We start from the raw sequence: 26844 nt of genomic DNA on the forward strand, positions 1-26844 counted from the left end.
GCACACGGCACGGAGACGCAGAGACCGCCGCGCTAAACTCGCGCATCACACCTCGGCACGCGGCGTGTTTGTGACATGCTTCATATTCGTCACACCCGGGCGGCCTGACAAGAAATGCTCCGATTTTCTTTTTCCCCCACAAAAATCTCATTTCGGATTTTAGTGGATTTTTCAATAAACAAATGACAATAACATGACTATATACAAAGATTTTTTTTTTTTTGGAGCGTTTTAGAGACTTATTTTTTGTTCGGTGCTTTAGGGAGATTTTGATATTACTGTAACTAGGTTAGAGAGAAGCAGTCTTTGTAAATATTTGAGATTTGTAGTATATTTTTTTACCTTGAATTGATTCAAGGCAAGTTTATTTTATTTTTTTTTCTACTAGGGTTTGTTTTGTTTTTTTTCATCAGTGAACTCCAGTTTTTCGCAGGGGATCAACAGACCTTCTCTTGGACTGGTCTTTGAATAATTTAATCCCTCCCACACGCTTAAAAAAAACCCAAAACAGGTAAAGAAACTTACAAGACCATTTTTTTCATCCTTCATTATTATTCCACTTTACCTGTTGTCACTCTCTTGCTGTCAAGAAATAAGAAACTTTTGGAAAAGGAAAAAAAGGCTCGCACAATTTTGCGTCCTTCAAACTGTTTATTTGCCACTCCCAGAAAAAACAATTAAATTGTGCGTTTCAACCCCGAAATGTTCTGCCCAACGACATGCAATGAACTCGCACTTCTTTGTCATTCGGCATTTGCAAATTGACATTTTTTTTTTGTTCTTTTTCAAAACTATTGATGGTTATTTGCTGATCATTTTCCATTCTTCTGCTCGTGTTATGTATATCTCTTCTGGAGTTTGTTTTTTAGTAGCGTAAGTGTTTGCAACTGTTGCAGTTCCCTGTGTGCGTTGTTTCTTTCTTAAAATGAAGCAATTTGTTGCATCCGACACTTTCCGCCATATAGCAGGGTTAAAAAAATTGGCCAGAATTTAGGCGGAGTTGGCCGCCCCCAATTTTTTTATCGCCAGCCTCACTAGCAATACATTTTGAGGGTTTTGGCAAAACAAGAAAAAACAACAAATTCAACAACCAAGAAGCTGTCAAATTTTCACAAGCACGTTGATATTTTCAAAATGACACTGGCAGTTATAAACCTCGTGAAATAATAGGCCCCATTAGAAATCCGTGAAGCCCCTCCAACATTTCATTCTATATCTTAAAATGCAGCACTAGATTTTCTCAGCCCCCTTACTTATTGGTCATGGCCCCCTTTAGCTTGGCGACAGGGAAAAAAAAATCCTGTCGGCAGTACCAAAATGTAAGATTGTCTCCTTGGTTGTGTGGCAGCGGATTCCTCGCTAAGAAGCGTCGGCGGCTAATCAATAACTTAATACGACTTTGACCTTGCCATAGCCTGGAGTTGCCTCCGTCCCACTTTAATTGTTCTTGGGCGCCTCCGAATGCCGCCGACGTGGCGAGTAGACAATGTGGACCAAAAGGCGCCATCTGGGCCAGGATCCCCCCCGCCACAAACACCCCCCCCCCCTCGGCAAAACACGCACACACGCGCGTCGGATAATAGCTGAAAGTTGCAGTTGACAGGCATCAGCAGCATCAATCAATAAGCGGGCCCCCTCGCGCCGCCGCTTTGTTTGTCATCAGCAGCAATCCATATTTCTTTGTCTCCTGCGCCTTTTCTCGGCTCCGTCAAATCATCCCAATCGCCACCGTGTAAAGTGACCTACATCGCAATCGCAGAAGGAGGCGGTCTCGCCGCCGACCGGGAAAAAGACGCCCATGGCGGAAATGTCACCTTGGCTGTCTTTTTCTTCCACAAAAGATGCCTTGCGCGCGTGCGTCAGCGCGCAAACGCCATCTCATTGAGTTGCTTCTCTCAAACTCGAGCGTCGCGCAGTGCGCAATGAAGAAAAAAACAACAACACAATTTCATCGCGAGCAATATAAATGGGACTCAAATCAAAGGTGCCAAGGTGACTTGTGCGGAAAAAAGGTCATCAGAAGTTCAACACGCAAACACAAAGAGTGAAAATATTACCGTCACGTCCAAATGTGCGCTTGTGCAGCAAAATAAGTGGATGGGAAAATAAAAAAATGAAACCACATTCAGCAGAGCAAAAGGCTTCCAGTTGGTCTGGAAAAAACAAAATGCTTTGACGTCCAATTTGACATCGGCAAACACAAACATCCTGATTGTCATCGTGTGAAGAACAGAACCATCATTTGTGGGAGGATGAACTTTCTTTTTTTCTCTATTTCAATTCTTTTTGCATTTGCCTTCCACATTTTATTTGGCAAGCTTTGCTCTCTAAAGGAAACAAAAACTCAAATGAACTTCTTAGCAAATGTTGCCTTTTACGCCATTGAAGTAAATCAACTTCTGCAATCAGAATTCCAAACTCCACATTTTTTTTAGTTTCTTTTTTTATGATTGAATGTCCATTTTTTTTTAACATCCCTTTTACTATTTCACTTGCTTTTAAATAGGGCTATTTTTAATGGAAATTGTATTTTTGGGGCAAAATATTCATGTTAAGGATAAAAATAATCCACGACAACAGCTTCGTCATTAATTTGATCATTTGAAGGAGGATGTAATATTCCTTTTTTTTTTAAATCGCCTTTTTTTATTTAATTTGATTTTACATTCAATTTTGGGGGGAGGAGACAAACCTGTTTTTAAAAATCCTGAACAAAACTCTGATTTGTTTGAGGGATTTTTTTAAATAGGAGATTCCATGTATTTATGATTTGTCATCATTTTATTTTTAGAATTTTTCATTGAGAAAAAAAAATGCTAAAGCTGTTGAATATGTTTTAACATGAAACAACATGTTAAGAAAAAAACAAAATAAGAAAAAAAAACTTTTTTTTAATCATGAAGCAACAATGTCTTGATTCACATCTTGCCAAAAGTACAAACAAGATTGCTTTATTTTCATTTGAAAGTGGTCAGCTTTTAATTCATCAAATGCAGCATTTTAAGAAAAGAAAAAAACCTTGAAAATGTGTTGAGGGCCATTAAGAAAGCAAAGTGACCTACATCGGAATTGGACGGGAGGTCGCCCCAACACCCCCCCCCCCCCCCCCCAACATCCCTCCCGCCCTCCCCCCGGCCACAGGCCACGGCAGAAGAAGAAAGCAGATGAGAAGCTGATTGTGGAAATTTCACTTTTGCTGTATTTTCTCCCGCGTGGGACAAAAGCCACAAAGACGGCAAATGTGTGGACGGGTGCACGCGGGGGGTGGGGGGTGCAAATGTCTGGCGGGGGCTTCTTCCTCCTCTTCTTCTTCTTCTTCTTCTTTGAGAAAGACAAAAAAAAATGGCCGTGTTGCAAATGAAAGAGCGAGTCCCGCGGGCGTGGCCGCTCTTTGCGTCTTTTGTGCGGCCACGCACGCCGCGCGCGCGCACGCACGCACGCACGCACACGCCGCCATTAGCGGACTGGAAATGAACTCGGTCGGCCTTTCCTTGAGCGCCGTCTGCAGCTTGCGCCGAATCACCCTTTTGCTTTTTGCCTAATTGTGTTGTGGCGGTGACACGCTCCCGGCGACGCTTGTGCTCATCTCGACGCGCCACTTTTTCACTCAAGTCTTCCAAAACTTGGACTACGTTTATACTTCCCCCCCCCCCGCCCCCCTTCAGGTCAATGTGAACAGTACAATTCCGATTTTTTTTTTTCCTTCAAATCGGACCTGGGCCTCTTCCTTGCACGGATCTAAATCAGATCTCCCTGGACGCTCAGATCTAGGGGTTGGGGAGAGAAAAAAAAAAAAACTAAGTTCGATAAATCGCTCACAAAAATAGGTGGACACATTTTTGAGGCGTGTGTAAAAAAAAATAAAAATCAGGAAAGAAACGCAGCGCAATGAAACCTATGCTCACCAGATTTTTGTTTTTGCAGGTTTTTGAACAAAAACATGTCTGAAAATGCTGCCTTTGATGTGACAATAGTCTGTCGTGACTTGAACTTTCGGAAACTGAAGTGTTCTTTGCAGTGGCGTGCAAAGACCGCCAGACTTTTTCCTGATGGGAAAACTTTTGTGCGTGTGTGTGTGTGTGTGTGTGTGTGTGTGTGTGTGTGTGTGTGTGTGTGTGTGCGTGTGCGTGTGCGTGTGCGTGTGCGTGTGCGTGTGTGTGTGTGTGTGTGTGTCATCTTCAACAGCACTTCTCCTGTGAGGATAAAAGCGGTTTGGATAATGGATGGATGGAAAACGCGGTTGAGTTTGATTAAAATTTGATGGAATCATCAATAGAATAATCGGTTTTAAAAGCGAGCGCCCAACTCAGCCGACCGCCACGGCATCAAAAAGCCAAAAATGGCACAGTTGTTCGACAAAACAGATGAGACATGGAAGGACCAGAAAAAGTCTCTGGAACAAAAAAGAAACAAATGAAAAGTCATGTTTCAAAATCTTTTTTACACATTTTATTCATCATCTTATTGTATTTTGCCTTCTGAGAGGGAAAAAATATTCGACTGATCTGTACTTTGTCACTGATTTGCATTTCAGTCCTTTTTCAAGTTTTATTGTTGCAAAGGTGCCTTTTTGTAAGTAGATGAGAAATGTAACAAGAACATTTCTCAATCATTGTTTTGCCAATGTTTTCAAATAATTTATTTTAGTTGATCAAAAAAGTCATTCAACTTTAAGTAAATGGAATGAATATTTAAGATATAAAATCTTGCCCTGTTGATTTGACAAATTAAAAAAACAGTTTGAGGTATTTTTACATTTTTTTTCACGTTTTGATAGACTCATCTCAAATGTGGGAATGAAATCATCCGAATGAAAAATATCTTCATTTGTGTAATTGAATATTGAATACATTTGAAATGTAGTTTTTACGCCAAAGGACTCACATGCGCATCGTATATCAAGGCCTTTTTTTTTCCTTCTCATTTTGATCGGCTGTACGGATGTCAACACATTTTGGGATAACGACAAAAAGCGGCGCTCAACTCAGAAACCAATGAATAGTTGATTGTCGTTTATTTATTTATTTTCTAAAGGTCTGGATCCGTCGGAGCGTCAGGGCGTGGAGGAGCTGGTGTCGTCGGCGCCGTGCCGCTTCGACCATGCGCGCCTCTTCGCCATTTTGCAGAAGCAAACGCTGCAGCACCGCATGAACGACTCCTTCTCCTGCCTGGTACGCAACAAACACCCCAAAAAACAAACACTCCCACACCTGATTTTACATGACCTCAATTGTCCTTAAAAAAAACAAACACTTTTGAATAACCCCGCCCGAACGTTTTAAAGGCTCAAGTGTGTAGTTTGAGCAGCAAATGGCGCCTGTTGAAGGCGTTAGTGAGCGTGTCCTCCTATTTGGGACGCATGAGGAGCGCAACGGGACTTTCAAGGTGATGGAAACATTTCAGAAGTTTACATGGCGCTTTCAAAGTTATCACGTGGAAAAAAAACAGCCACAGTAGCCTTTGCAGTCTTTACATGATCATGAAAATGAGAGCACATCAGCGCCTCTCGGTGGCAAACGGAGCAGTAGTCGAAGGCCTGGGGGGAAAAAAAAAAGTGTATGCAGTTTTACTTTCAAAATATCCATCCACCCATGCATTAATTCTGAAAATAAAAAACAAATTGCGCATACATTTGATGCCCATAGACATGCATTAGGGGGGGAAAAAACAATCTCAATGAAACCATAAAAAGTCCATCCCTTCCCTCCTACCCCCCTCCAGATAAAAAAATACAAATAAATTGTGTAAAAATATTGGGGGGTGGGTGGGGGGGGCGGTGAAAATCAATCCGACCGAATATGGTAAGAAATCGTGTATGATCACGATGGCAGCACAGAACGTCCCCATGTCTCATTTTGCTCTTTGATCGGATGAGCGAAATGACAACCCATGGCATATTTTGCATCAAATGCAAAATGTGATGCAGCCAATCAGTCTCAAACTAGCTAGCGCCATACTAGCTTGATTACGGTCAGCAAAAGATTCTTTTGTTTTTTTTATGTACATTGCAGGTGGGAAAAGCTGCATGTTGTATACAATTCATTCATCTTGATGAATTGATTGCATTGCTATGAATCATATCTTGGCTCAAGAAACATTTAAAAAAAACTAATGGTATCTAAAATGATACAAGTGAGCAACTTATTTCCCTTTATGTATAGCTTGGAGATGAAAAAAAGCTTTTCCACTGAATTGGGCAGCACGGTATATTGTTAATTATATTAATGAACTATTTGATATCATTAATTCTATTAAGTATAATGTTAACATTCTCGACATTTTTTCATGTATATTGGCTGTGACATTTGCTTGCACTCGATTGGACAATTTGGCGCCGCACTTGTGTCCGCCCTCTTGTGACAATGCGTCCATCAAAGACCAATAATGAGGCCCGGGTGGGGGGCGGGGCCCACGGGGGTGTTTAGGAGGTCGTCTTCTTCTTGCAGCTCGGCGGGGGGCATTTGTTCAAATCAATACTTTCCGCGTAGGAACATGAGCCTCATGGCCAACCGGGGGGAGAGGGCTGGGGGCTAGCCTCAATGGAGGCGGGGGCCGACATTAGGGGGGCTTTTTGTGTGAAACCAAACAATCATCATCATCGTCGCCCCCCCCGCCAAAAGCCCCGACTCCTCTTTGACTCAGCTCACAAGCCTTCGCTCGCTCATCATTTGTCAACTTCAACGTCAGCCGCGCGACTAAGGCAAGACATAAACATTCAATTCACTTTTATCACTTTTTGGAACGAATCATTCGACACAAAAGGCTGCCTCTCAGAATTTGGATCATCTCGACGCTTCCAGATGGACAAACCATCTTCAGAAAAACTCGTTTTTGTGGAATCCTTGACCTTGAGCAGCAACATCTTTTGCATGCTAACACATTTCTTCAAATGGAGAAAAAGTGTCCAATCATAACAATCAAAAGTGTGTGTAATTACGAAAGTAACCCGCTTGAACGGAAATAGGAATTTCTCAGTGGTGAAAAGTTCGGACAGGTTTGTTATTTCAAAGCTAAAAAGGGGAATCGAGTTTGCCGAATTTCGAAAAGAGTCCACATTAAAGCAGGAGCACACGGCAGCGACAAAAAAAAAAGTCCCTTCGTTGCCCGTCAAGCTTTTTTGCGGCAGCTCTTTTGCCCAAAACACTTCGTATGAAAATATGAGCCCCTTTTAATGGATTGTTTGCTCTGAAAAAGAAGAAAAACTTGCAATTCAAGAATTTTACCCTGTATAAAAAGAACAAAATGTGTTGGCTCATTGGCAGTTGTTTGAAATATGGCTTTTATTTAAAAACAAAACATAACTGTTGAATTGTAGGAAGATGATCTGCAGCTGACAAACTTCCCAAGCCTTTCAAGGGCTTTTTTGTCAACTTATTGATTTTTCTTCTTTTTTTTTTTTTCCCTATTCTTTTCATTTTTAAATTTCTCATACAATCTGGAAACCTTCAAAAATCCTTCAAGACAAATTCTTGACTGTAAAAGAAGTCAACCATCTAAAGTCTAGCAAATTAAAAAAAAAAAAAAAAAGCCTATGACAGAAGTGTCATTTATCAGCGGGGTTGGGGAGAGCTCAAGTCGAGTCACTTTGGAGACTTTGTGTTGATTGTTGTGGCAGGAAAGTCAACTGGGCCATCTGGAAATGCTACGTGGATTTTTTTTACCCGCAATATTTCTTGAGCGCCTTAAAATGCCGTCCTGAGTCTTTATAGTGATGGTGTAAAGCGGGCGCGGCAATAATGAAGAAAAGAAAATATGCCAAATTGGGCGGAGCTTAGTTAGACATCAATAGCTTGTCTTCTTTTTTAATAGGTCTGATTTTTATGTATTTTTACTTCAGGGAAAGTGTAGCATCAATAGTTTAGTCTTCTTTTTTTCAAAAGTGCAGTGTCAAATGCAGGTCCCACTAAATCCTCCTGCTGCCGCTAGCGCGCATCCGTCGTTGGCGAGCAGCGCGCCGGCGCGCGGGCCTTTTCGCGTCCTCGTTGCCTGTGCTCTTTTGACTCGCCGCTTGGCTTGGCTTCCCGCTTGCGGGCGCGTGCGCCAGCTCAGAATACGGCGGCGCAGCGAGAGACGGCGGCGCCACAAGATGTTCCTCGGTCACAAGCAGATGGCGCCGCTCGCAATTAGCCGCCAAGCACATGCGCGCCTCCTCGCTCGCAAAGCGGGGAAAAAAAAAAGCGGGGAAAAAAAAAGCGGGGAAGCGGCGGGCGCCGTCCAGCAGACGCCTCGCCTCCTAACAGGAAGTTGACCTTGGTGGTGACAACATCGTGACCAACGACAAGCTGCTCCAAGAATGGCGCCATTTTGCTACACAAACTTTGCTTCCCGAGGGTCACGTTTTGATTTAAAAAAAAAAAAAAAAAAAAAAAAAAAAAAAAAACCACAGATGGTCCCCGATCATGTGCCAAAAAAATCAAAAAGTGGAAATGACCAAATTCATTAAAAAAAAAAAAATCATTCTCGCTTTAATTGTATTATGAATTTAATTGTAATAAATTCACCAAATATTTCACAAGATAATGACTAAGTAATGTCCTATTTTTAATTATTTATGATTAAATGGAGTACAGTATAAGAAAGTATTTAGCAATACTAAAGCTATTTTTTGGTACTTTGTATTATTTACAGTAATTAGTTACATTTAATAATGAAATCACTCATTCTCATGCAATTGAATTATTTTTCATGAATTATGATTACTTCACTAAGGATTATATAAACATATAAAAGTACTTTGTGTGTTTTTTTGAAACAAATAAATCAATAGCAAAAAGTATTTTAATCAAAGTAATCGTTCTTTCTCATTTTGAATTGTATTACAGTTCAGATATTAGGTGGATGGATGGATAGATCATTACAATTAATCAATTGATTGATTTGTAAATCAAGATGAGAACTCCATCATTAACCGATAATGAACCAATAACAATCAAATGTTCCATGTGAAATAATTTCCTTTGCTAAAATTTTTTTGTGTAATTCTTCTCCAATCTTTTTGTTTCGATCAGGGCTGGGCAACTCGGACTGTTTTCGATGTCTCGCTCCTCCAACACAGCTGACCGCAGTGATCGTTGTCCGGCTTGTGCGGCGCTTGCCGATGAGTTGATCATTGGAATCAGGTGTGTTGGAGGAGGGAGACATCATCGAAAACACGCCTCGAGCACCGGACTTGGGCAGCCCCGCTTTAGATGAGCGACTAAAAGAATATTTCAACCAACCAATTGGATTGACGGATAAAACAAATGTTACTGGACGCTTGCTGATAACAAAAATCCAAAATGAGAAAACTCAAGATTGCCGCTGAAATGCTCCAACACCGATGTGGACCACAGCTCATGCCCGGCCCGCCTAGACCACGCCCCTCAAAGGCACACATCCAGCACATGCTTACTACTAGGGATGTCACAATGTTGTGATATTGCGATATTAAAATTGCCACGACGATTTATCGTTGTCGTGTTATGAATAGCAGCAAATCTGTTCCAAGCCGCAGTTGTTTTCCATTTGTGCAGTTCCAGCACCCTCTGGTGGTTAGTTTATTAGCGCAGTTTAATTTGATGCCACGCTAATTGCTCGATGAAGGAGAACATAACACATTTGAGTTCCTCCACAAATTGAGCCGATTGACAATGTGTGCGTGCATTAGCAAGTAAGTGCCTCAATATGAGGTGTTCGCTCATTGTAGGTCATCTATTTCTTTGGGAATGCTGTTATTATGGGAAAAAAAATGAATATGTGATGGGTTTTTTGGAAGCTTTTTTACAATATATATATATTTTTTTACAATATCGTGAGCTGTTACACAGAAACGTGAGGTTTTGATATATCGCCCACCTCCCCACAATATTATCATATCATGCAGGTAATATCGTGATATCGTCTCGTGACATTTGGATATCGTGACATAATTATAAAGTTTTAAATTTTTTTTTGGAATGATGTTTCTGTACAATGCGTTGCTATTTGTCTCAAACGTTTTTCCGCGTTTCTGCGGAATGCGTTTGCGCGCGGCCTCCCCGCGAAGATGGCCGAACGCACGTTGCAGCTGCGCCTCATTTCCCGTCGGGCCCGCGCCGCACCGCGCCGCGCCGCGGCCGCGGCTCCTGCCTGTCGTCGGCGTATCTCTAATTGGCCAGCGACAGGCAGAACGTGCGCACGAATGCGAGGCCACCATTACGCCACCCGATTGGCCGGCGGCGGGGGAGGGTGGAAACGCAGGCCTGTAATCAAGTCAAAGTGGGGACTCCTGTGGATTTAAAGATTGCCACGGGCTAAATATTTTCAAACATGGCCAGAGGAAAAAAAGGGAAGGAGCTTCCTGCGGCCACCGCTCATTGTTTGTCTTTTGATGGGTTTTGCATTTCAACAGGCTTGACTGTTTTGCGAAAATCTGACTGCAAGTATTTCGTCGCTGTCATGTGAAAAACACTTACCTCCATTTTTTTTTTTTTTCGTTTTCTTATTTTTACCTGAATCATGTTTCCGCGTTACAGAAATCGCATTAAAGTGAAAATTTAAAAAGTTTCTAAAATTGGAGATTTCACAGGACAGCGACGATTTATTAGTTACACAGACAAAAAGCAGCAAAAATCCAGTTTTAAAAGCGCTAATATAACACCGTTACACAACGGAGCCAAGTGATCTTAAGTCTCTGGTGTGGGTTCATTTGAAAAATATAGCCCCCGCCCCTTTGGAGTACAACTAATGTTTTTTGTTTTTTCCCTCAATTAAACAATGAATCGATGATCAAAATAGTTGTCCATGAATTTGAGAATCAATTAGTTGTCGATTAATTCATGCATTGTTGCACCTCTAATCTCAAGTCGCCGCTGTCGTTCTTTTGTGTGTGTTGGTCACGTTTCCTTTTGTTTTGTTTTGTTTTCTGTATGCAGACGCTGGTGCAAACTCGATAAAGCCGGCTCTAGTTTTTCCATTTTCGTGCGCATTTCTGAACATTTATCGTAAAAGAAGATGGTGGAGTCTTGTGACCCAGGAGGGAATTACCAGAGCTAAATGTCAATAAAAAAAAAAAGAAAAAAAAGTCGTCTTCAAGCTTGTTTGAGTGTCTTTTAAATGAAGGTTGTGATGTTTTTTTTTTTTCTTTTTCCCCTCTCCTCCCGCAACATCCTTGAGGTGTTATTGCGTTCTTTGTATTTACCGCTGCTTATTTGTATGTTTTCCGTGCTGACCTCGCTCGCTTTTGTGCGCCCGTGAAGCACTTTGTGACCTTTTGGCAGGCAAGCGGAGCCGAGGAAAGAAATTGCGCTCACTCCAGCCTCGAGTGTCGGAATTGAAGCACCTGTAGTACTTGAATATTTACACGGTGAAAAGAACGACTGCGCCGCTCGGGGAAAAAAAATAAAAAATCAACTGCAGGGGAAATGACTTTGACGCTTTCAACGGGCATGATGAGAAAAACAACATTTTCAATACTTGTTGTCAGTATGGCACGTTGTGATGCAAAAGTGTTCGTCTGGTGATTTTCAGCTCAGCAGGGCCACACGCTTGGCGATTGTTTTGCCTTTCAGCATCTTACGACTGAGATTTTTTTTTCAAAACCCCCAAAAATCTTCAAAAAGTGCTGATGAACATAATATAGTTTTCCGCAAACTATGGGGGGAAAAAATGCCCAGATTTTCTTTTTTTTTTTTTTTTAAACATTGAAAAAAATAAACTGCCAATCCGCAGGTGTCAAACCGAAAGTATGTGGGAGTTGACTCTAAAAACAGAACAAAAGACAATGTAAAAAAATGAACAGGTTTTATAACGTGAAGGGCCTGACCGATTATGAGCCCTTTTCAAAATAATCGTAACCATCCGGCATTTTGCCGATGAAACGCTGGTGTATTTGTACTTTTCATGAAACAGTCAACGCCGTCCGTTTCAGGTTAGGTAGGAGTCACACAGAATGAAGTCTTGCCGCCGTTTGTCCACTAGACGTCGCTCTAACTGCGTTCAATCCAATACTCGTCTTTCCTAAGCCGACGTAGTTCTCGCGCGCCAACGCCGGAAACATTTACCGTACGACAACAATGGTCGATTTCCATATGACGTTGGTGCTGCAGAAGCTTCCGAGCACGATTTTGCTTTTCCAGCAAAGTTCGCTTGTCACCGTCAACAACAAGTGCTGATGGACACCAGTATACGTTCCGCAGGTGTTTTTCAATCCAGCGCGTCTTACTAGCAGAAGGGCAACTGGGAGTTGAGATTCAGCATTCGCATTCGCGTGAGTGGATTTTCACTCTGGCTGCTCCCGTGAGTTGGTTTTTTTAAAAAAAAATGTATCTCGCACTCTCCCAATCGTGTGATCAAAGGTTAAGTTGACTCCCGTCCTGTGGGAATCCCGCCAGATTGCGGAAAAAAAAAAAAAAAAGCATTTCTTGATGGGCGACATTTTAAGAAGGGATAATAGAGGGATTGCTTTCCCTTTCTCTCTGTGCACATCATATTTCTGCATTAATCAGTCCGGTCGAAAATGCACTTGTGCTGACAAGCAAAAGTGGAGAGAATTTGGAGAGAGCAAACAACACGTAGCCAAAAATGAACCGAAGCGTGGGTTACCTGTACCGTCCCACCTCGAGTAAGCATAGCGAAGCTCGTCATTTGTTGCTCACGGCTGCGACTTGTTGAGCCTCCCTTTGGGAGGAGGCGGAGGAGGAGGAGCAGGAGGAGCAGGTCCTTCCCTGCTTGAAGTGACATCTGCTCTTGTTTCCCGTCTACCTGGCTGCAATTCCAGGCGTCTTTTCTCCTCCTTCCTTTCTCTTGGGCCTTTTGCGGCCGGGCTTTGTGCTCCAGAAGCCAACGGCGAGAGGAGAGGACGGCGGCGGCGGAGGACGACGACATCTGTGGCCGAGATTGGTGTCGGGCCCTGGGGTGGCGTGGTATTCAGCCGCTGGTGAACCGCAACCAGAGTCTTTAGACTAGGACACGCTTGGCCACTTTGGAGCAAAACAAAAGAGAAGACGCGTGACTGTAAGAATGCTCTGGTGTCTTCTTATTGGTCGGCGCCATCTGTCCACGTCTCACGCCGTCCAAACGAAACCTGAAGCGCTTCCTGGCCTTTCAGGAGCAGTCTCTTCTTCTTCTTCCGCTTTTCTCCGCGGCCTCAGCCAGTAGTCTCGTCTCGTCTTCGCCGCCGGTTGTTTTTCACAGTCAGATGGCGCAGCCAATAGGAGAGGGGCGGGCCGAGTGATTGCAGAGTGCCGATACCTCGGCGGCGCTTTCAGAAGAAAAAAAGAGACAACTTACCAATGATCTCCGCTGTTTTCATTTTGCATTTGGTTATAAAGGTTGAAAAAAAAAAACCTCAGCTATCGCTGTTGCATTTGGCTCTACATTTGTACCTCAGGGTTATTTTGTGGCCTTGCGAGCTTTACAAATGATGAAAACAACCAAATCGGGGGGAGCGGGGCCTCAGCTGACGATCGAGATACACAAACTCTACTTTCATTGAGTGTTTCATGGAGGGTTAGCGAATATTTTTACAATTGATTATGCCATCGATTAATGGGATTGAAAAATTCTATTACATTAAAATGTATTTTTCCCGATTCCTGGTTATTAACCAATTCTTGTTTGTTTGGTATTGTGTAAGGGTTAAACAAATCCAAAATAAGCAATATCACACAAAGTTTTTGGGCTTCAGATCCAACTGCGCGTCGATGGCAGGCTATTGCGCAATAATGTGTTAAACTGACTCTTGTTTGTCCATAAATCGATTCGGATTGGGTTACTGGTTCGGTTGGTCCGTAACGTGTCAGAAAATGTTTTGAAATGCGAGAGCACGCGTTTGCAATTTTTTCCTTTTTTACGCAAAAGGTGATCAGGCCTGCTTTCGTGAAGGACTAGAAAAATGGGAGCATATCTCCCGTTGAGCGGCTAAAGCTAAACGATGGCTCGAAGCGATTAACTGATCCTCAAGGGATTTGGTGTCGGTGTTATTGTTTTCATCCACCACCCATGAAATTGTTGAACCTGTTCAATACTTGAGTGTGTGTCTGACAAACGGCGCGACAGTGCGCGTGTGTCAAGTGCGTTACGGTGAATGACGTCTCCCGTGGCAACGGCTCACACTTTTTGGTGTACGTGACATATTTTGAATAAATGCTTCAACGTTCCCAAGGATTAGACACACCTTGCGTCGCTTCAAGTGGCCACTTGAAAGTCGTCCCTACTTTGCACAAACTTCCTCCAAGTCAGACCTGGGAAATATCAACTGATGAGCGTTCCGCCGTGTGTGTTGTGTCGTCGCTGTTGTGATTTTTGTCAGGGTTGGTTCAGTCCGGGTCAGGTGTTCGTTCTGGACGAGTACTGCGCCCGCTACGGCGTTCGCGGCTGCCAGCGTCACCTGAGCTACTTGAAGGAGCTGATGGACTTCTCGGAGGACAACACGCTGGTGGACCCCACGCTGCTCCACTACAGCTACGCCTTCTGCGCCTCGCACGTGCACGGCAACAGGTACGACGGCAAACCTCTTTCCACACTTTTTGCAAACTTTTGCAAAGTCGCTGGCAATTGAAACGCTCCATTTGGACCTCGACTGGGAAGAAGCGCCATCCCCCAACCCTGTGAGCGCGATGGTGCCTGCGTGCGAGCCACTTGTTGTCGTTTGCTCCCGCCGTGACCCTTCCCCGCCTTCCGATCGCAATCTGTCGCCATATCTGTGCATTTTCTCTTTGTTCCCTCATTGAGTCAATTAGCCGCTAACGATTAGCTCCTGCAGCTAATGGGCCGGTGTGTTTAGCGCCACTGGCTTTTTGTCAGCTGGAGCTGTCATTTGAGTAATTGCCGCTCATTGAGCGTCCCGCCGGGGCCCGGTGGGCGTCGCTGGGAAAAAGACAAAAACACAAGCACTTAATTACACAAGTGGACTTCCCCCTGGGGGCCGGGCGAGTGGAGGGGGGGATGCGGGGGGCGGGGCGCCAGGGCGCACAGAAGAGGAGTCAAATACAACTTAACGCTGTCGATATTGGATTGCCAGCTACGCTGCGCGACGTACGTCTACCGCATGACTCGACATACTGTAGCTACTATCGAGCTAGCCGGCTAGCATTCTCTCTTGTTTGCATTCGCGCTTTGAGAGTCAAAACGGGAAAACTGCGGCGCAGGCGGTTGTGGCTTTGCCCTCGCGTCCGATCGCCTTGTCGCCAAGTCGCCGTCATGCACTGCGACGGGAACATTTACACCCTCAACACAAGCCCCCGCCCCCGACGTTTTGAAATACTCACCTGTCGATCAACTTAACTACCTAGGAGGGCTGGGATGGGACAGGTTAGGTTGGCCGGCCTACAAGTGATATTTACCATATTTTTTTTATGGGGCGGGGCGGGGGCCGACAATGTTTATGAATATGGCCGGAGGGTCGCGCCCGAGTCAAGGGTGGAGGGTCGCGGCCGGACCGGCAAAAAATGCTCAAGTGCCCAGCACTGCTGATTTCACAGGAGAGTGAAATATGTTCCAAGTGTTTTGTTTTTGTATCTATACACCACACCGTTTGTGGCAGCCCAGGTGACCGCACGTACACTTTTTGGTGCGATTGTGCCACAATCCGTCTCGAAACCAAGATTTGCGAGGGAAAAATGTTGATCACACAGGATTGCTCCAAAAAAAAAAAACAGAAACTCCCCGATATGTGCCAATGTCACTCGAGCGTTTCCGCAAAGGACCGCAGGCAAGTTTGTCGGTATTTGCTTATGTTGTTCTAAACTTTAATATTATACAGTACTGGTTTTGTTTTGTCATTAAAAAAAAAAAAAAACAACGGGTGGGGGCTTTTTGGCGCTGCAACAGATGAATAGCTGTATGTATGTGTTTGGACCTGATTTTTCCCGCCCTCCCTCGCTACCTTCCTTGTTTCCTACACGAGGTGCACCGAAGAAGAGGCGTCGGAGCAAAGCGGGTCAGGGGGGGTCGGGAGTTCCTGGGGGGTGGGGGGAGCGGCTGGTTGTCATCCCTTCGGCAGATTTGCTGCTTATCGCTTACACTTGAGCCGCGTGGAGTATAAACACAAACAAGAAGAAGGACACCCCCCCCCCCCTCGCCGCCCCTCCTTCCTTGTTAGCAACTCCCGCAAACCCCCCCCCGCCCCACCGCCCCCCGCCGCAGCCTTGGCAGCTCGCTTGCTTCATTTAGCAGCAACAATGTGTCTGAAGCGCAGCAAGCTGTCGCAGCCCACTTATAACCACCACCCCCCTTACACGAACATCCCCCCCCCCCAACCGTGAGAGCGCTAACGTGTGCGCACATGTGGCACTCGCTACCAAACCAAACACCACTTTGTGTTGATTGGACGCCTGCCAACGTCGTCCTCGTATTTGGATACACTTCTTTTTTGCGGGGGGGGGCATGAGGGGGTCCTTTGCAATTAAGTCACCCTCCCCCACAAAAACAAAAAGTCATTGAAGGAAACACCTTGACAGATAAAAGGTGCTTTTTTTCCCCCCCTCCCCCGCTAGCGTTGTGAGAAACGGCAACCGAACACAAGCTCCAGTTGTGAGCTCAGCCAATCGGGATCTCAGGATCGCCTTTCACTTCGAACGCAGACATCCCGACTGTCACAATATTACTTGACCTCTGCGTGAAAAATCCCAATTTGGCAGCAACAATCGGGCAAGAGAAGAGGCTGTTGTACTTCTTTTCAACAAAAAATGATTTTAATCAGCCATGAATTTGTCCATTGATTGCTTGATTTGTCATTCATCATGAATCGGACGAAACCAAAAGTGTATTTGCATCTCTTTTTTCCAACACAGGACATTGTTTCAAATTGACAGCGCAGAAGATGCACAGACTTCAATTGAGAAGGCTCCGGCAAAGTGTCCACAACGTTGACGGGTTTCCCTCCCGTCTTATTTTGAAAAACACAAAATATTGCAGTTGCTTTCATGGAGCACTGCAGAAATGGGAATATTGATTAGCGTATTTCCTGTTGGGCCTGCTCCCTCCCATTCTTGGAAGCGTGCGGCCAATCCAAAGTGCGAGGGGATGGTTTTTTTTGGTTACAATTGACTTTTGCGGCCGGAGTTCATCCTCCTCGCCGTCCATTTCCTGCGGCGTTCCGCAGCCATTTTGTGCCTGCGTGCAGACAGTCACGAATCAAGTGGCCGCCCGGAGGGATTTTTATTATTTTTCTTCCCCCCTTTTTCTTCTCTCCACAACCTGGGCGCAAATGTTCACACTCGCAGAGTTCACAAGAGTTCAGAGGTCAAGGCGACCTTTTACATTCATAGGGTCAAGGGTCAACGTCGGCGTGTCAAACTAATGTTCAGCAAAAAAGATGACGGACGTGCACGCGAGCCTCCCGCTCGGCTTGGCCTTTACGCTCCAAATACGACTTGTAGCTTGTATTCTTTTGCCTTCATTCCGAGTTCAAATCATTTGACCGCGTACGGCGCATGGTCAGAAAAGGAGGGTAGCGGCGCGCTTCAATATGAAGTCCTTCACATCTGCGTTGCCTTGTCAAGAAAAACAAACATGGAATGTCGTCGTGGTCTGGTCGTCAGGTTTGCTGCCGCCGGAGTGGCAAGTGTTGATGCTAACGCGCTAACGCGGCAGCTGATTGCTTCTCAGCAGAGGTGAATTCGTCACTTTCAGACGCCGGACGAGTCAAGGCTGCGCCGCCGCTTTTCTTCCCTCGCATCCTCCTCCCTCCTGCCTTTCTTCTCTTTTTCGTCCGTTCTGTCTTGGGAGAGCGCCGCCATGAGACGGCGGACCCGGATGGTGGAAGCTCAAATGAATGCTTCACGTTCAAATCCAACTGTAACGGGGGCGGGTTGGATGGGAAGAAAGAAACACGCCGTCATTTGCTGCTGTTGTTGTTGTTGCTGCTTCATGTGAGGTAAAGTAGCAGTTGTGTGAAGGGTTAGCATGACCTTGGCACCCATGCTAACTTCCGTTAGCCTGTCTGTGGGGTTTCACATTCCTTGGGAGCATTAATGCTCCACCTATTCACAGACTTGAAAAAAATGTTAATACAGTTGTAATGGCTGTCAATTATGCACAGATTTTCACTATTATGAAAATTATTATTATTATTTGAATTATCCATCCATCCATTATCGATAGCGCTTCTCCTCACAAGGGTCGCGGGGCGTGCTGGAGCCTATCCCAGCGGTCTTCGGGCTATATTTGTACTATATTATATTTCATTATATTATACTGTACTGCATACTATACTATATTGTTTAGGGATTGGTGAATACCAAAACCAGATATTGGTATTTTGCCAACGCGTCCTCATTTCCAGGTATCAGGTCCTCGCAAGGATGCCGATACCAGCCACTGGTACTTAATACCAAAAAAATCTATCTGGCATTGACTAAATCTTCCTTGCCAGTTGTTCGTTTGACACATGAATCATTATTTGCGTCAGAAAGACGGACGTTTTTTTTCACAATTTTCCTATCCGGTATCGTAAAAAAGCAGGATTGGTTCAAAAAAGCCCCAATTAGTGGCGGCGAAGAATACAGTGAATAAGCATTGGTTTCCATGATTAATTGGGAATACAGGAAAAAAAAAAAATCCTTAATTGTATGTGTTGCTGCTCTGTGCGTTTTCTAGTAGCAGTTTGAGGGTTTACGCTTAGCATAACCTCAAAGCTAACGCTTACTTTAGCCTGTCTATGGCTTTCTGCGTTTATGTTAGCATTAAGCGAGCAGACTTTGGAAATATGGTTTGGTGGAACATTTTGGTGCTGAAATCATCCAAATAAAATGGGCAAGGCGACACTCTTTGGCCGTGGCATCATTGCAGGTGAAAATAAGCCCCAACAACGTTTGTGGTGTTGACGCGTTGAGGGTCCGAGGAAGCCCGAAATGCGATGCGGTCACGTTTCCGACTGGGAATTTTCAATGTGATGATTGATTGCTGCTGCTGTTTTTGTTGTCGTTGTTGGCGCAAAAAGGCCTGACGGGATGGGGACGGTGACGCTGGAGGAGAAGGAGCAGTTCCAGGCCGTTAGGAATCGACTCATGCTGCTCCTGGAGAACCACATCACACATTTTAGGTAACCAACGGGCCCGTGAAAAAGAAAGGAAAAAAAAAAACATTTGCGGTCACCGATTGCTTGTCAAAAAAAAAATGGCTACCACAACTACCCTTATTTCTATTATCACTGTACTGCTTACACTCTTTTTTGGTTAATGAGAATTTAACAGGTGGGCGGGGGGGTCTTCTTGAACCCCGAAGGTCATTTTGGGGGGGTACACTTGAGTTGTTCGTTCACTTGTCAATGAAGAAGGTGAGAAAAAGGGGGGGGGGGGGCTCCTTGTTGTTCTTGTTCTTTCTCAGCGTAATTGGCGCAAAGGAGGCGCCGCCATCTGTTGACGATGCGCTCGTATTCTTGCTGGGAGAAAGCTGCTTCTAAAACTCACTCCATCCATCTCTGGCCCACTTTGTTCGCGCGTGCAGGTACTGCTTCCCTTTCGGACGACCAGATGGTGCACTGAAGGCCACGCTCTCCCTGCAGGAGAGGGTACGATTTTTAAATATTACATATTTGGATGTGTGTGTGTGTGTACAGGATATATGGCTAGGTTTACACCGCAGGTAAATGCCACCCAGATCGGATTTTTTTGCCCATATGCGACCTGTATCTGATTTGTATTTATTTTTCGATTCATTTTTTTACGCACGGTTAAGACGTGACGTCATCGTTAGTGATGTCTCCGTGAAATGAGATATTAAAGCCTCGCCTCGTAATTTCCCCCAAATACCGTATTTATTTCTACCTGCTACCACTTGACTGTATAAATGCCGAGACACGCCGGACCACGTTTACTTCCGCAAACACAACGTCGGTGACGTCGTCTCTTCTACGCATGCGGGTCACTTTGGTGACGCATGTGTTCATACAGCAGACAAGACCGAGTTGCATTTCTAATGTAATATGAACATTTACACCAAAAAATCTTTTTTTTTTTTTTTTTAATCCGAAATTGAGCATCAAGAACTTCGGTGTGAGCCTATCCTAAGTTCTTGAATTTCTTTTCAAGGTGGCTTTTTTTGTTTGCGCTTTTTTTTCAAATTTTTTTGGCTGACTTACTTTTGCCAGGCAGGTTCTATTGAGTCGATTTCTTGACCGAACAGGTCTGGAGCTCGTCGGGCCTGGCTGTGCGCAGTGGAAATGAATTCAGCTTTCCCCCAAAAAACACGACGAGCCACTCAGGATTTGACAAGGGAGCTAATACTTTTTTTCCACAAAGGGCCAGAGAGCTTTGAGTAGCTTTTTTTGCCTTATTAGATAAAACGAAAGTTACGCCTGTAACTACGGTTCTATGAATCCCGAATGACCGCCAGGGGGCGGTGCTTAAAGCACTGAATATTCCCTGCGCGCATACACCGCCCCCTGGCGGTCAATAGGGATTAAATAGAACCGGCGTTTAAAAAGCAAAAAAATAAATTAAAAAAATTGCGTTTTATGTTTACTTGGGTAAACTTCGATTTTACTTGATCATGTTGCGTGTTTGTGTCAGGTTCTCATGAAGGACATGAGCACGCCGGTTGGCAGCGAGGAGATGAGGAAGGTGGTGCAGAGATGCCTGGAGAAGGCGGCGGGCATCAACTACAGCCAGCTCATCGAGTACGCCAACATGAAGGGTGAGGACGGACGGGGACGGACGGCCGGCGACACGCCCCCATCGCCAATATGTCGCTGACGGCCGGCCGCCCGTGTGGCCTTTTGCAGCCGAGCCCAAAGTGGACGCGGAGAAGAGGCTGGACGACGCCGTCAGGCTGGCCGAGCTCGTCATCGAAGTCCTGCAGCAGAACGACGAGCATCACGCCGAGGTTGCTCGCCTTCTATTTTGGGGTCTTCTCCACTCCGTATATGTGTTAGTCACGTCACAATATCTGCCGTACGCTGATATCACGATATTAGAATTGCCACGATATCGTCGTCGTCATGTCGCCGTATTAATAGCAGCAAATCCGTCTAAAAGCCACTCGTTGTGTACAGTTCCAGCACCCTCTGGCGGTTAGTTTATTAGTGCAGTTTAAGCGCGTCAATATTAGGCGTTGGTCGTTGTCGGTCATTGATAAACATTGAGGTTAGTGTTAACTGCACTTTTTGAACGATATGTACAATGAGGACCACAGCTAATTAGCATTGAGACATTTTCATGCAACTGCTCATGTTTATTTGATTTGCATTTGTTTTTTTGTGTTCTAAAGAAACCATGCACACACCCGCACAACCAAATGAAGCAGATTATTGCTCATATGAACAAAACGATGTTCTAACAAATAAAAGGTCCAACATTTTTCAACCTCTCTGTCGGCCCGCTTCAGCCGGACACAACATTGTGAACTACATGGACCGTGATACTTTGCGCCGCTGAGCCAATAGTCGGTCGGCCAAGCCGATTTCTTTCGGAGTGTTTTTTTTTTTGTTTTTTTTTAATATGAGCTCTTTTTTTTTAACAATATCTTCAGCTTTTTATATATTGCCAACCTCCCCACAATATCGTGATGATTATCGTATAGTGAGGTTCATATCGTGATAAATATATGTATATATGCAAACATCTATATATACGCGCACACACACACACATACATATATATGTAGTATATCTGTAGTGTTCAGCTATTGATCATTTCATGAAATTTCTTTTCGCCGTCACTTGCGTGCGTGTCGCGTGAACGCAACCGACGCCCACGCGACACGTAGTGCACGCGCACTCGCCCGCGTGTAAAAGAGATCAATGGCAGATGTTGAGTCGGCGTCGGCAGCTATTCTAGGAACGCCGTCACCGTGGCAACCAGCCACTGATGTCACTTGGAAAATTAACAACTCGACGCCCGGGTCAAGCTAACCTTGGCGCGCACACTTTTTCTTAGTGTGTGATCGTCGGAATGTTTTTTTCCAAACTGAAGTCTTCCTTCCTTTTCGTACTTGCAGTATTTTGAAGGACTTTCTTGGGTTGGGGCTTCTCACTACTTGATTCTTTTTTCTACTTGAAAGTACTTGTGTTTTTTAAAGGTACGCTCTTACTTTTTGTATGCTTATTACCAAGGCCGATTAATCGTGTGGCCGATTTAATCGGCCGTTATTACCGCTTTTAAAATTGGCAACAATTGACCCTAAAAGATTTGCCCAATTTTTGCCGATTTTAAAAGAGCTATTATCGGCCAATTCAATCGAAAAATGCTGAGTGCAAATAAGCGAATACTCAAAATTTGAGTGTCAAACAAAATGAACATTTTGATCAGAATGTTTGATGGCATGACAGGCGATGAAGTGTGTGACATTGTTGATTTTGTGTATTTTTTTTGTGTGTTTTGCTGCTGCTGGAAGGGACGAGAGGTAAATTTGTGCTTGTGTTTTTCTTGTCGCTTGCTGTGTGTTTTTGACTCACTGTGTGTTTTTTTTCTTTCTTCGTCTCTAAGTCGACATGTATCACGTGGACATATTCCCTCGACCCTGATTTCTGTTTGAAAGTGCGTTTTTCAACAAATAGCCGGGAATAAATTCCGCAGAAAAAAAAGACAATTTGGTCAATGTGTAACCGTAAATATGTGGAGGGTTACTAATAGTCTATTTTATTGATTGATTTGAGTTTATTTGTTGGGCCAATTTGTTGTTTTTTTTCTTCTGCAGTTTTCATGCAGGTTAAAAGTGCATCCTCACTGGTGTGCACTGCTTCCACTAAAAACAGAGAGGAGCCGCTTTCCAAAAGCTGAGTTGCTTGCTCTGCAATTTGTATTGAGCAACTTTGAGTTGAGCTCCTTCCGTGACATTTTCCATTTCCAACTTTATTTTACTACCCAATCTTATTTCATTTGCTGCTATTTCCCGCGTTTTGAATCGTTGATTTGTTATTTATTTATTTGTATTAGTTGAGCTTTTCTGCTGGCTTCCTGGCCGCGGCCGTTGGAGTGGCCCTCATCCCGTCCGCTTGGCGTTTGCGTCTTTGTCCCGGCCGAGCCGAACAGACACGTGTTGGCGTTCTTCAGCTGTGAAGGAGCTCTAAAGTGCGACGGGGCGCTCGCTTAATGCCGCTTTTTTGTTGGTTTTTTACTTTTTTTTTTTTTTTTTGTATTACTCTGAGCGAGACCTCGCAAGGCCTGACGGGAAGTCCCGCAAGGCCACGGCGTAAAGAGCCGCCGACGCTTTTCAATCCGGCCCGACGACGCTGCCTCTTCGTCCTCGCCGCCTTTCAAGGCCGGTTGCACTTTTCTTTCGCGAGTCCTTTAGACGTCAAAAGCAGGCGGGCTGGCCTTTGAACCCCGCCGCGCAGCGCCGATGCTCTTAAAGACCCAACAGATGCTCGCGAGACCGGCGGCAAGTGTTAGCATAGCACTTATCTTTAAAAGAAAAATGCACTTAAAAGATGACAGCAGATCAATAATAACCATGTAGCATCTTTAAGCCTCCATTCTAAATGAGCCTTTTTTCATTTATTCACTCTGTCACACCCCCTGGAAAATTGGAGAAGAAGAAAGATCAGGCCCCTGGCACTCGTCGCACCCATCGACATGAAATTTGGTGCGCGCCTGATCGTAACAGCGACACACCAAAATGTCTCGACGATCTGTGGGCAAAATTGAACAGGAGGTCGGCCATTTTGATTTCAAGCTTCCATTTTGCGCTCGGACGCACCCCCTGGAAAGTTGGGGGAAACAAAACATGACTTTCACATGTGTAGTTAGTCATGGCCCCTGGAAATTTGAAATCTGACCCTGCCACAAGTTTCAGTCATCGACACCAAATTGGGTTGACTTATCTATCATGACAGGACGCAACAAAAAGTCTCATGGACACAAATGAGCACAAATTCAGCCGTTTTGTTGCGAAGCAGCCATTTTGTAGTTTGTCATGCCCCCTAGAAAGTTAAAAAACAAATAAATAAATAAATAAATCAGCTCCCGCCACAAGCGTCACTCATTGACGTGCAATTGGGTGGAATTGTCTATCGTGACAGGAGACACCAAAAAGTCTCACGGTACACGTGGCTGAAAATGAACAGGAAGGTGGCCATTTTGATGTGTAGCAGCCATTTTGTAGTTAGTCATCACCACCGGAAAGTTTGAAAAATCAGCCCCCGTCACAAGTTTGACCCATCAACCTGAAATTGGGTGGGTGGATTTGTCTATCATGACAGGATACGCAAAATAGGACCCATGGCCAAAGTTGAACCAGAAGTTGGCCATTTTGGTTTGAGCCGGCCATTTCACACGCTGGAACGTTTGCGGGGTAAAAAAAAATTCTGCCCCTTACACAAGTTTCGACACGAAATTGGGCGGACATGCCAAACGAAAAAGTCTCACGGACACATGCCCCGAATTGGCTTGGTTTTGCTTCGAAGCAGCCATTCGGTAGTTTGTCGTGGCCCCTGGAAATGTTAAATAATCAAATCAACTCATGAAATTGGGTGGACAAAAAGTCTCGCGGACACATGCCTGAAATTGAACGGGAAGTTGTCCGTTTTGATTTGAGGCGCCCCTGAGTATTGCCGATCGACGCGGAATTGGCTAGACCAACCAAAAAGTCTCACGGACCCGTGGCCCCAAATTGAACACAAAGTCAGCCATTTTGGTAGGTGACTCCGGCAAATGTTTGCCCCCCGCGCTAGATTGAATGGTGGCCACGAAATGGTCCTTTTGGGTGGCCCCAAACAGTGTGAAGGAGATGGAAGAGGAAGTTTGGCATTTTGTTCTTGACGCCCGCACGCTTGCGTTTGTGTCCGGCAGGCGTTTTCGCTGTGGCCCGAGCTGATGCGCGAGCACGCCGAGAGCTTCCTGTCGCTGTACCGCGTGGACATGGACTCGTCTCTGCAGGTGCAGCCCGTCGATTCGTGGAGCAGCTTCCCGCTCTTCCAGCTCCTCAACGGATTCCTCAGCGCCGATCGTGAGGTCCCGCCTTCACACCTGCAGCACTTTCTCCACTTTTCCTTTCCCTCCTTTGCTACTCCATGCACATTTCGGATTTTGTCTTTTTAATACTTTTGCCTTTTGCCCTGCCTTTGTTTTTGCTCCTTTTTTTTGTTTTTCTAGCATGCCGAGAAAAGTTGAGCATTAGTAGTAGCGGTAGTGCGCATTGCTCAGGTACTGCCACTTTTTCGACAGCTACACAACGCTGCCTACCTTAGCCCCGCCCCTTTAAAAAAAAAAAAAAAAAACAGCATTGCGGGCCATGTCAAAAGTTATTTTTAGTATTTGCTGGGGACTGCTACAAATGGGCGGCGGGCTTCCAATGGCCCCGGGGGCCATAGTTTGAACACTGTTGTTCTTTTGCACCTAATTATATTTTGGACTTCCTTGTTGGTTTTTTTGGCTGCTTTTTGTATGAATGTACGTTTCACATTTCAAACCGAACGCAGAAGCAAAACGGCAAGACGTGGGGCGGGGCTAACGAGCGTCGCGGGGGCCGCAAACGAGTCGATCGGCAAACTAAAAGCTTTTTTGTCGTCGTCGTTGTTGTTGTTGATGTTTTTCGGCTCAAGGTCCCAACGCCAGCAGAACGTGACGGCGGCCATTGTTGGCGGCGGGCTTTGTGCGCGGCAAGCCGCCTTTTCTTCCGGCGCCATGATAATGCGCCGCGGTCCCAAGGGCGCCGGGCGAAACAAAAGCTCTCGTCGCACGTTGGGCGCCGGCGTGTTGATTTTTTTTTTTTTTGCGTGTGCCATTGTGGGCGCTAATTACGTGGAAGGCGAGGAGAGCAGAGAAGAAGGCCGCCACTTGGCCAGCCTTGCAAAGGCGTCGCCGTAACGTGTCAAACCTTGAGAAGATGGCTTTTTCAAAGGCTGGCTTCAAAGGCACTAACAAGTCTGCAACTCCGCCGTGCTTTTCGCACACTTTGGAAATGCTCACTTGTTTGGCGTTGGCGGCGGGGGGGCGAGCAGCGTCGAGTCCTAGTTGACAACGTCTGGGGACGTGACATTCTTACATTTCCGACATGTTTGTCTGATTTTTTTTTTATTTATTATTTTTTTACTTGCACGCCTTGCCTAATCATTTTCTTTCATTTTGTATTGACATTTTTTAAGTCGATCACTTTCTTACATTTCCTCCGTTTTGTAATTTATTTACTTTACTAAGTTTTGGGCTTTCTGAAAATAAATGCTTTTTCTGGGAGGACTTTTTTTTAAACATAGCTTTTGTGAAGTCTTTAGCCATTTGTTACATTTCCTACTTGTCTTTTTGCTACTTTTCTTCCTTTTTTTTTTTTTTTAGTTTATTACTATTCATACTTTCTTACTTCCCATTACTACTTTCTTCTGCTTTCTTACATTTTTTGTATCTTCTTCCTTTTTCACACGTTTTACTTCAAAGTAGTTTTTGTACAGTTTTAGATTTCACAGCCCTGCCTGGCATTTGTCCAACTTTGGTTCAACTTTATTTTCAAGTGACCTTTCTCATTTTGTTACTTTTTGGGCACTAATATCCTATAAACGTTTTTTTTGTTTGTTTTAACTTGTGTTTTTACACTTTGTTCAGCCTGATTTTTTTTTTTTTTTTGGGGACCTGAAGGTTTTTAATACTTCTGTTTCTGTGATATCCCACATCAAATTGCTTTCAATGTTTGGCATTTAGACGACTTCCAGGTTGTGTTTTTTTCACTTGAAAGAACTTGTTTTTGGTGCATCTCGGGGTCCTCCAACTTGTAATGCGTCATTCTCGAGTTGTTCTTTGGAAATGCTCACTTGTTGGCGGCGGCGAGGGAGAGATAGGAGGATGGAGGGAGAACGGGGATGCGCTCATCTCTGGCTCCCCGTGGGAGGGGGGGGAGGTTGGGGCGATTGGGTCGGCGGCTGTCGGCGGCGCGAAAAAGGCGAGTGTTCATGCCAAAACGAATTTCCGACTAATGAAGCCCGCCGAGATGGGAGAACGTCGTTACTGTCGCCGT

At 44.8% G+C, this 26844-nt stretch overlaps 1 protein-coding gene across 3 annotated transcripts in view; it reads left to right on the forward strand.

Moving 5' to 3' along the window:
• cadps2 (Ca++-dependent secretion activator 2) overlaps window positions 1-26844 on the forward strand; it is an 81944-nt gene that overhangs the window by 29110 nt on the left and 25990 nt on the right. For all 3 annotated transcript variants that reach the window (XM_086027370.1, XM_086027368.1, XM_086027369.1), the window contains exons 12-18: window positions 5035-5171; window positions 14270-14457; window positions 18902-19003; window positions 19408-19471; window positions 20472-20595; window positions 20684-20784; window positions 24690-24846. In XM_086027370.1, coding sequence (XP_085883496.1) covers window positions 5035-5171; window positions 14270-14457; window positions 18902-19003; window positions 19408-19471; window positions 20472-20595; window positions 20684-20784; window positions 24690-24846 — 873 coding nt within the window. The remainder of the gene's footprint in view (window positions 1-5034; window positions 5172-14269; window positions 14458-18901; window positions 19004-19407; window positions 19472-20471; window positions 20596-20683; window positions 20785-24689; window positions 24847-26844) is intronic.

Source organism: Filicampus tigris, chromosome 4, assembly GCF_054856515.1.
Source record: "Filicampus tigris isolate MCC_2025a chromosome 4, RoL_Ftig_1.0, whole genome shotgun sequence".
In the NCBI taxonomy this organism is placed as follows: Eukaryota; Metazoa; Chordata; class Actinopteri; order Syngnathiformes; family Syngnathidae; genus Filicampus; species Filicampus tigris.